Here is a 10,099-nt window from a genome sequence, read left to right as displayed (position 1 = left end):
ACATTGCGCTTCACTTTCAGGAATGTGTTCATTTGTGTTGCGTTGGGGATGTTTTGGGAGGCTTTTGATCCACTTGGCCATGTTTGACAAACTTACTCAGCTCAAGGCATTAACTCATTCACTCCCAAAGACGTTTTTAAATGTCTTTTCAGACTTGGTCTAGAATTGGCTAGTACTGAATGAGTTAAAAAGGGGAAGTCAACCCCAAGATTTTCTTTATGGTAATACGTTCTATGCGCCTTCACTTGACTAAACATGGCATTCTGATTACTATTGCGTTTGCGGAATATGAGTTAAGCAGCAAAATCCCCCGCGTTTATAGCCATGTCAGAGAGTGGCCATTTTGTCACATTCGTCAGCTATTTCTCATGTGCCACAGGGATAGCATGCCAGTCGACCGGTTAGCATGTCCGTCTCACAGTACCGAGGTCTAGAGTTAGAATAGGTTCCTCCCTTCCAGTGGTTAGCGCGTTCAATTCCAGCTGTTGTTCTCCCCATCCCTGTGTGGCTTTTCTCCGGGTACAGTACTCTGGTTCCATCCCACATTCCAAAAACATGCAAGCTTGGTTAATGAAACACCCTAAATTGTCCCTAAGTGTGATTCTAAGTGTGAATGGTTGTTTGTTTATGTGTGCGCTGCGATTGGCTGGCAAAAAGTTCAGGGTGTAACACTAAGACAGGTGTAGGGAACCCCAGTTCCTCGAGAGCCATATCCTGCCTGTTTTCGATCCCACCCTACTCCAACACAGCTGACTCGAATCATCAGCTCCTCAGCAAGCCCTGTCGACTGGAGGCCTGAAACAATCATGAACAGATGAATCAGGTGTGTTGGAATAGGAAGGGATCTAAAACAAGCAGGATATGGCTCTCGAGGAACCGGAGTTCCCTGCCCCTGCACTAAGATATGCTCCAGCACGTCCGCGACCCTCGTGAGGATGAGCGGCTCCGATAATGGATGGCTGGCTGGGTGAATACAGTGTGTGCCACTTGTACGGTAAACGCATTCTTATGTTTCAGAAAAGGAGAGGCAACAGCACCCTCGAGCGTTAAAAAGCGTCTTATACATTTTCTGCCATTATCTCGCCACTACGCCAGGTGTCGCTCTTTGATTGATCAGGGACCTCCGCTACATAGTTTTCAGTTCATCTCGCTTGTTTTCCGGATGTCAACACCGTGTGTTGTAAACACCCATTCAGTCCAGCGCGGAACACACAACGGGAGGCAAGTGTGCCCTCTCGGCGATATCTCAGGATCATTTCAGGAATTATCAATTTCACTAAAACGTAAATATTAAGCCAACGGTGGAGTGTAACTTGGCGGTGTAGCTACTGGAGAAAAAAAACCCCTCTCAATTTGGTGGCAAAGACGACGGACGGGACTGGAGGTATTCTGCTGATTTGGAACAAGCAGGTCCGACCACCATGGCAGCGGCGACCGTCGTGGAGGCCGAGAAGCCGGCGCCGAGTGAAGGTGCCACGGCCGGCTTCTCTGGCGTCCACGAGCCGGCCTGGGACAACTCTCAGCTGCGGAGGTATACGTTTTCCACTAAGCCCATCCCCAGGCTGTCGCACACCGACCCCAGAGCTGAGATGCTCATCAACAACGAGGTAAGAAACATCCACGATTAAACCTACAATTGTATTAATATCATATGTATTATGCATATTGACTTTTTTTTCCACTTCATACCTCTGTTTGTCCTCATTTTTCAAACAGGACTAAAGTGCGTACATATAACGCATACGTACCTGTACTATGCCTATAAATAGGTTTTGCATGCTCTGCGCATACTGAGTATATCACAATTCATCAATATGTCGTTATATATCTCAGTATTGTACTTTGCTTTTGCAATACAGTATTTGTATAAATTACGAAGGGACGTTCCCATTCATTTTATTCCCAACCAGGGGCTACCGCGTGGGATGGAATGTACTGTATAGTGTGGATGTGTAATAAAAGTGTTTACAGTCATCTCACCAGCTTCAAGTTAAAACGCCGCGCGGACGTGAGCTCATTATCATAAAAAAACCAACAACAACGAGTGCGCGCCTTTTCTAACTTCCTCCATGCGGCATCGGGGGCGCGCCTCGGTTGTACGTTCGTGTAGTCACGTAGCCCACATCTTCACCGTGTCGGATTGTACTCGCTGGTGTCTCATGGCAGTCTTGCCTCGCGCTGCTGTTCGGGTGTCGCGATATTTTTTTGTCTTCCTTTTCCATAACATCGTAACTCAGTTTGTGTGCGTGTTCTGAAGCAGTGTTGCTAAATCATTTCCACGGGATGTGGTGCTTTAAGGTTAAAAAAAGACCTGCTTATCGGACAGCCATGTTCTTGTGATATACTGTATCTTAAGGTGATGACTTCTTATAACCAGTGAAAATGCACACATTTCTGACCAACAAAATAAAAAGACTATAGGCTCAAGCCTTTAGGGGTGACTTATAATTTTTAAATTTTAATCTGGCTTTAAAAAGTCCCATAACTTTCTTCATCTTTGCCTCTTTTCAAAAGGCCGGTATCATTTGAAAGCTTTCTAAAAAAAACATACAACATATACTGTAATAAAGATGTTCATTTTTCTGTCATTATTTTTTCCAAAGTAAAATTTGAAGTTTTGGCAGCCACAACTTCATTCAGAAAACCAATTTAAGAGCAGAGAATGTTCAAACACTCCATGAGTTAAAATGCATAGGAAAGAATACATTCAGCATAGTTAAGAGGCATTAATATTTGTGAAATTAGCGCTGGATGCAACAGAAAACATAAGTCATCGTGGCCATTCAATTTACAACTTTGTCAGAATCCTAGAAAAATCTATCATTCAGATTGCTGTGTAGATTCAAAAATATATCTTACTGATGTCTCTGTGGGCCGTTTGACAACGATGGGAAATTTGAAAAGTGTACTGTGGTGGAAAGGGAATTTTCAAAGTTGTGAAAATCACAAGGACGACATCATTACAAGGGATGTATAGTGGGAAGTAGAGGCGTCAAAACTAATCAATTCAGTCATTATTCTCTGATTTCTGTCGTCCTTCATGAAAGCAGACTAATATATACTGTATGTACCGGACGTATTTGCAGGAGCCGGTGGTTTTAACAGACACGAACCTCGTGTATCCTGCTCTCAAGTGGGACGTCGCGTACCTCCAAGAAAACATTGGCAACGGCGACTTCTCCGTCTACATCGCAGAAAACCACAAGTTCCTCTACTACGACGAGAAGAAAATGGCTAACGTGGAGAACTTTGTCCCCAAGTCCCGACGACTTGAGATGAAATTCTTTGAGTTTGTGGAGAGGATGCAGCAAGTGCAGCAAATGGGAGGGGAAGAGCGGTAAAACCGATGAATTCTATCCATTCTTTTAAATGATGTTGTTATGCTTTTTTAATTTTTTTTATAAAGAACATTATATAGAGTGCAGTTTAGTTTTCATTCTAAAAAATACATGACGGAGTTTTTTTGGAGTTTGTTGAGGCTGCCTGAAAGGATTAGTGGCATTTCCACTCATTTTATTGTAGAGAGATGATATTCATGCCCATTATTAGTGTTAAAATTGGCTCCTGTTTGAGTTGAACTATGAGAGTTGAACTGTCGAGTCTTCACTCAGTGAAGACTCGACAGTTCAGGATTTTTCATAAATTATTTTTCATTTCATTTTGACGTTTGTTTTTTAAATTCCCCTAGGTTTAATTCGTTTTTATGTTTTTGAAGATGGTTCGTTTTTGATGAGTTTTATTAGTTTTAGGATTAGTTTTAGTTTTTTAATTTATATTTCTGGAGCATTAGTCGAGTGCAAGATTAAAAAAAAAAAGGTCCCCAGTCTCAAACAAGTATTTGACCTTTCTTCTTTTGTGCAAATGTACAGCAATACGGAAATAAATACAATACAGTCATAAGCCCTGAAAGTTGAGGTAGGCTATGAACTAACAAAAATGAAAACGAAGCCTTAACTTGTAGTTCGTTTTAGTTTCATAACTTAAGATGTCAATTCAGTTAGTTTTCATTTTTTTAAAAGCATAGGTTTTTTTTTGTGACTGAAAATGTTTTTTTTTTTTAGTTCTAACATTATTTTTATTATTTTTTTCATCTAATAACTTTGCTCTCAGTCCATCCCCTTCAAATGCAACTGCATCAAAGATGATGTATTTTATGTGTCAATAAACGTCTGCGTCATTATCTCACCGCACGTGCGTATGCTTCCGTTGCCCAGGGTGTACTTGCAGCAGACGCTCAACGACACGGTCGGAAAAAAGATCGTGGTGGACTTCCTCGGTTTCAACTGGAACTGGATCAACAAGCAGCAGGCCAAAAGGAGCTGGGGCCAGCTGACATCCAACCTCCTGCTCATAGGCATGGAGGGTACGCAGGTTTCACTTCTCATAGGCATGTTTTTTCCGCATCGGAGTTATTTTCGAATCATGTCATATTCTCCGCGCTTAGGCAATGTGACGCCGGCGCATTACGACGAGCAGCAGAACTTCTTTGCACAAATCAAAGGCCACAAGAGATGCATCCTCTTCCCCCCAGACCAGTTTGAGTGTCTGTATCCTTACCCTGTCCACCATCCCTGCGATAGACAAAGTCAAGTAGGTGATGATTATTATAAATCAAATTAAAAATCAACTTGTTTTCTCATGTAGTGGGCCTGTGATGTTTATGTACGCCAGAGTACCAGTTTGGGATAAACCGTTATGGCCGTCTGAGGGAGGAAGGAACATAATATAATGTTACAAGTATTTTTTTCTCCAGTGAGATGAAAATACCACAATGACTTTTGTGTTGTTGTTTTCATCAATTTTCTTGATTAATGTAGCCCAGAAAGTCAGACTGGAACGAATGGTACGAAAACCAAAGCAATATTTCCCATGTGAACTAATGCAAATCGAATTATTTCTAATGCTGTTTCTCGGTTTCTTCAGCAAATGTCTGTTTCTGCGGAATTGTGTTGAGAGGCAAGGGTTATTCCACAGTCCAAGCTTTTATTAGCAACTCCAGGCAATAAACACTTAGGCAACTTTGGTCACAGTTTGAAAAGTTTCACTTCAGGGTTTAGTCACTTTTGTTGCCAGCGGACAGTAAATTGACACTGTTGTAGCAAAATCTCATTGCTTTTGTGTTGTACCATGAGAAGATGTAACAGCATGCAAAAAATGTGATACTGTGACTGGCAATCATACAACCAGAATGACACTATATCGTAGCGCTAAATGTTGTTGTTTGTTATTTCTAGGTGAATTTTGACAACCCCGACTATAATAGGTTCCCAAATTTTAAAAATGTTGTCGGCTATGAAGCGGTCGTGGGCCCGGGAGATGTGCTCTACATCCCCATGTATTGGTAAGAAGTAGTTTTTATGTATGCAGCGCATGAAGTTGTTCAGTTTGAAGCGTTCTCATCCGTGTTTTTCTTTTGCCGCCAGGTGGCATCACATCGAGTCCCTGCTGAGCGGTGGCGTGACAATCACAGTCAACTTCTGGTACAAAGTATGCATTTTCAACAGTTTTAAGTACAATGGTGCCAGGAGATATGCATTTAATTGATTAGAACTCTACAATATTGCCCTTGATAAAAACAACAGGAATGACATCATTAAAACTGTGTAAACAATTTAAGGGGATTATTATTATTTTTTTGCTCCGAATGAATGAAAATTGTGCTGCTCCTTCTGGTGTGCGCATCTTGGCCACCTGGGGGCAGTTTAATATTGACATTCGGATACACACGAGGACAGTCATGCCTCGGTGAAATGCAGTTACATGAGTCATTCTCTGCAGAGGATAAATAATATATGCCTGTAAATCTTGTTATAACCAAACGGTTGCTATTAATTTATTTCCTGGGTCACTCACATCTTAAAGTATCACTGTACAATATCACTTGAATTTTTGTAATAGCATAATTGTCCAAATCATTTGTAAAATGGTCTTTTTATTTTTTGGTCAAATTGTCATGGTCCTGATATCTGTGTTCAGGGTGCGCCCACACCCAAGAGGATAGAATACCCACTGCGAGCCCACCAGAAGGTGGCCATCATGAGGAACATCGAGAAGATGCTGGGAGAAGCGCTCGGCGACCCTCGACAAGTAAACGTGCTTCACTTCCTCTTTTTTGGCTGTATCAATTCCTGCTCAGAGCCAACATTTCGAATCAGACCTGTATTTAGGTCGCCTACCTTGCGTGAAAATCCCTGCGGCACACCCGACCCGGCCAGCAACCCACTTTCTGCTTACAGTATATTTATGTCTCACTAATGTCACACTTTTAGAGACAAAAAAAGTCACTTGGATTATTTTTCAAAATGTTCAGACTCACTCCTACTATCAATCCTAGTTATCATTATCCTAATATAATCCCTTTGAATTTATATATATATTTTTTGTGTGTGTATTCCTCCTCAGGTGGGACCTTTGCTCAACACCATGATCACGGGTCGATACGAAGATCCCCAAGAGAAGGACGACCCTTGAAATTGCGCCGTGTTGACTTTTGGACTTTTTGTCGCTTGCATGGCAATAAGCGGCTATCTTGAAACCATCGTGCTTCTCAGCGTGCCATCGTCTTTGCCCATCTCATGGGAGTTGACCGTACTTGAACAAGATTGTATTTTATTTTTGTGTGTGTGTGTGTGTGTGTTTTGTTTTATCTCGTTTAGTTATTTATGTCAGTCAGAGTTCTCAGAATATCTAATTTAAAAAGAACTAAATAGGTGAGTAGGGTGTGCGGCGGATCGTAGCTTTTGGAGCAATCTCAGTGACAAACCACTAGTGAAGGAGTAGACAGCTTTTTGTTTTGTTTTTTTTCAAAGCCGCCATTTTACATGGACACAAATCGTAAGATATGAAGTTGACCTGACGATTTTCCTTTCAGTTTTTGCAGTCCAACTAGTATTTTCGTACCACGCATCGAATCATCCGGTTTGGTGATACCTGTGGCTGCTTGACAGGGGCTAATAAGTCCTTGAGTTAAAACTCACTTCCAGTCCACGGTAAGCGCGTCTCTCTGGTGTCGCGAGCTCACTTTGCTTCGCTGAAATATCAATCCACTATGCCTTTCAGTGACTCTTCCAGTATCTCTGTTGCAACCTGCCGATGACACTCAGTAAATCTCTGAGCTCAGCGGACATGCTTAATGTCAGGAGTTAAAAAAAAAAAATGTGATGATACATGTTATGAGTGTCTGTGGGATAAAAAATGTTTTGTAACAGTTCCTTCTCATTTGTTTTTAGAATTGCATGAGCGGCTCAAATCCTCCACTCCTGTCTTGGCTACGGAAATTTAGTCGGAAATCGAAAAAAAAGTAAGCATTTTGTATGTTCATAACTGGTTCATGTTCCTCCATTTAGCTGCTGTCCCTTTTCGCCCCACCTTATAAGATTGTAAAATGTCCACCAATCAGGAGGTTAAGCACAGTTGCCTTCTCCCTGTTTACGATTTTTAAAAAATTTTTTTTACGTTGTCATCGCCCATGGAAGATGGAAAAAGCAAATTTCAAAAAAGGACAGATTACAAAGAACTCAGCAGTTTTGAAATGTCGAGAGTAAAAGTTAAAAGTTGTCCAAAAAATAAATACTCAAATCGACTGAAGGACAGTCAAGTTGCTGTGCTACAGCGCAACCGCTGTTGATATGAAACAAAAAGACGTTTTTCATTTTAAGATGCCACGTTTAACAGATTTCATAAAGTTGCATATTTTTACAAAATTATGTAATCTTTCAGAGTATTTTTGAATCACTGTAGTCTCATAAATTGAGAACATGTAAACATTAGTATCACGTATCTAAAAGGCTGTAAACGCTTACATACATTTAATGGGACAGCTTCTTGCTTGTTTCATACTAAATGTTATTACTTTTTTTTTTCCAGGATAAAAGGTTGATAAAATATCGTTGGTTTTCCACTGAGAGATTAAAAAAAAAAACTAAAAGTCACAAAAAAGCTTCAAACACATGTAATTGGACAGCGAGTTGTGCTAGTTTTATACTAATTGTGATTTTTGTTTGAGGTGCGTTTGGAGCAAATGAATTCACGTGAGCTGCATTGTTTCATCCCCTAAAAAAAGAATATTGCAGCTTTGTGGGAGCGAAGGCTAGCGCGCTAATAAATCAAAGTACTTCTGAGGACTAATATAGTAGGATTAAAAAAAAAAGAGGAAGGGAGTACCTCATATATCGTGCAGCCAAACTTTAGCCGAAGGATTACTTGTGTTATTTATGTTCATAATCATTTTTGATTTATACTTCAAGGACTATAGGAGTAGGATTAGCAAGGATGCCGTTTTTTTTTTTTTAAAGAATAGATTTAATATTGCAGCTGCGAATTGTATACGTTTAGCAACATTCAAGTGAAGTCTTCCCTGGGAAGGTCATTTCCACTAAGGCTCATTTTTAAGGCTTAGACTGCACCCATGATCAGGTTTAAAGCGGCTTGTTAAGTTTTATGACCGTTTGTGTGAATACAAATATCCAATACTCTGCATGGACTGCTATCGGATTGGACTGAGTGTCATTCTGCTGTTTTATTTATTTTTTTTGTGTGCGTGTTTTTTTAATTTTATTTTTATAAACACTGTGCGTCATCATACGTCTGCAGAGCCATACATTGTTCAAGTTTATTCTCTTGTATATGTGCCAAACACCTCAGAAACCAGTCAAAGCCGATCTGGTTTTACTCTTTTGAAGCACATATTTATCAAAAGTAGAATTGCAAAATGTGTGAAATCATTTCCGGTAAATTTCTAGAATGTTTCTGATGAATGACCACGGAAGGTTAAGGTGGTTGAGTGGATCGCAAATCATATTCTCCCATTGAAATCAAAAAGAAATGCGGGAGGGATGGCTCATGTGACTTGACTTGACTTGGCTTACGAGCTTTTCAAGATACGAACTGTCGTTGGACATATTTTTTGCTTTGACTTGTGAGTGCCAACTTGAGATAGGAGTGCGCTTCATACCCCAGCCGCTAGATGGCCGCAGCACACTTTACGACACCCAACCAACATCAATTCTTACTGGTTTCCATTTGGTGGCAGTAATATATCATTCTGCCTGCTTATAGGCCTCATAGAAGAACATATGTTCAAAAACAAGTTTTCATCTAGTACAATACTGTTGAGTGCCATAAATTTGGTGAACCCTCCCATTGAAAATAGGTTGGTGGGTTATTTCATTTTATTTTTTGGGTTGGGCTTGAACGGATTAATTGCATTTTCATTCGCCTCAATGGAGGAAGATCATTTGAGATACTGAGTATTTTGCGGTACAGGCATGGTCACCTCACAACTTAAAACTTCTATCTCAAGGCACCACTGCATTCCAAATTGAACTTTTCATTGGGAATTCTTTGGGAATTTGGGGTATTTTAATGAAAAGCTCATGAAGGCTAAATATATATGCATAAATGTTTTGTCATGAGCTCTCTTTACCCCCAGGGCAATGCTCTACTTGATCTTGTACTGTTTCCCCCCCCGAAAAAAAAATCAACCAAGTTAAGCCTCACAAAAATTCCCAGAGAACATTCCCAATTAAAAAAATTCCAACAATTTTGCAACCCGAAGTGATAGCTATTACAACTATGGCACTACAAAGGGCAACGTTTGCAGGATTTCTTGTTGTCAAAGGGACAATTTGCAAGGAAACGCCGGTGTAGTTTTGGTGAATCTTAAGAGTGTATTGCAGAACCTCAGCTACTGTGTAACTCAACTCTGGTTCACCAAAGCTCACATTACAAATGAAGTGTTTTCATTGTTGCTTGTTTACACTTCCTGTTCACGCGCTGCTCCCAACTTGCTTGGATTGTCAAAACGTACTATAACAATAAAAAGTACTTGCGCATCTCCAAATTTTGTTTTCGTACCTAAAACAATCTGATACACTGAAAAAACATTTTTTGGCTTAGAATTTGCGGCATCGTGGACTAGTGGTCCCCATGTGGGCCTGTCACTTCTGTGAGATTGAATGCGAATGGATTAAGTTTGACGAAATTTGGAGTTGCGTGTTTTTCACAATTTTTGTTGATGCTGTTATTTACCGAATTGAACGTTTTTTTTTTGGTGTTGTTTCTATAATTAAAGAATGTTTGCAGATTAATGTATTGTGAC

General features: G+C 40.3%; 1 protein-coding gene across 3 annotated transcripts; it reads left to right on the top strand.

Moving 5' to 3' along the window:
• The first annotated feature begins 842 nt into the window (after window positions 1–842).
• On the top strand, window positions 843–10,088 carry hif1an (hypoxia inducible factor 1 subunit alpha inhibitor). Of its 3 annotated transcripts, XR_015101960.1 has the most exons (9): window positions 843–1,607; window positions 3,087–3,337; window positions 4,215–4,363; window positions 4,445–4,590; window positions 5,235–5,341; window positions 5,424–5,487; window positions 5,977–6,087; window positions 6,403–6,989; window positions 7,230–10,088. XR_015101960.1 is itself a non-coding variant. In XM_086121307.1 (8 exons), the coding sequence occupies exons 1-8, from the start codon at window positions 1,422–1,424 to the stop codon at window positions 6,469–6,471; spliced, it is 1,083 nt and encodes a 360-aa protein (XP_085977433.1). In that variant the 5' UTR covers window positions 843–1,421; the 3' UTR covers window positions 6,472–10,088. The 3 variants fall into 3 exon arrangements, 1 of the variants encoding a protein (XP_085977433.1); XR_015101961.1 differs by having other exon boundaries at window positions 5,424–5,480; window positions 6,403–10,088; XM_086121307.1 differs by having other exon boundaries at window positions 6,403–10,088.
• Window positions 10,089–10,099: the final 11 nt, after the last annotated feature.

This window comes from Hippocampus guttulatus, chromosome 10, assembly GCF_054856545.1.
Source record: "Hippocampus guttulatus isolate MCC_2025c chromosome 10, RoL_Hgut_1.0, whole genome shotgun sequence".
Classification (NCBI taxonomy): domain Eukaryota; kingdom Metazoa; phylum Chordata; class Actinopteri; order Syngnathiformes; family Syngnathidae; genus Hippocampus; species Hippocampus guttulatus.
Note: the sequence above shows the minus strand (reverse complement) of the source record. Positions and strands in the feature narration are given on the sequence as shown.

Bases quoted from the DNA above. Each gene is read 5' to 3' on its own strand.
- hif1an (XM_086121307.1), top strand. From the start codon at position 1,422: ATGGCAGCGGCGACCGTCGTGGAGGCCGAGAAGCCGGCGCCGAGTGAA. The intron at 4,591-5,234 runs GTAGGTGATGAT...TGTTATTTCTAG, and splicing joins CCTGCGATAGACAAAGTCAA to GTGAATTTTGACAACCCCGA. The intron at 5,488-5,976 runs GTATGCATTTTC...ATCTGTGTTCAG, and splicing joins CAGTCAACTTCTGGTACAAA to GGTGCGCCCACACCCAAGAG.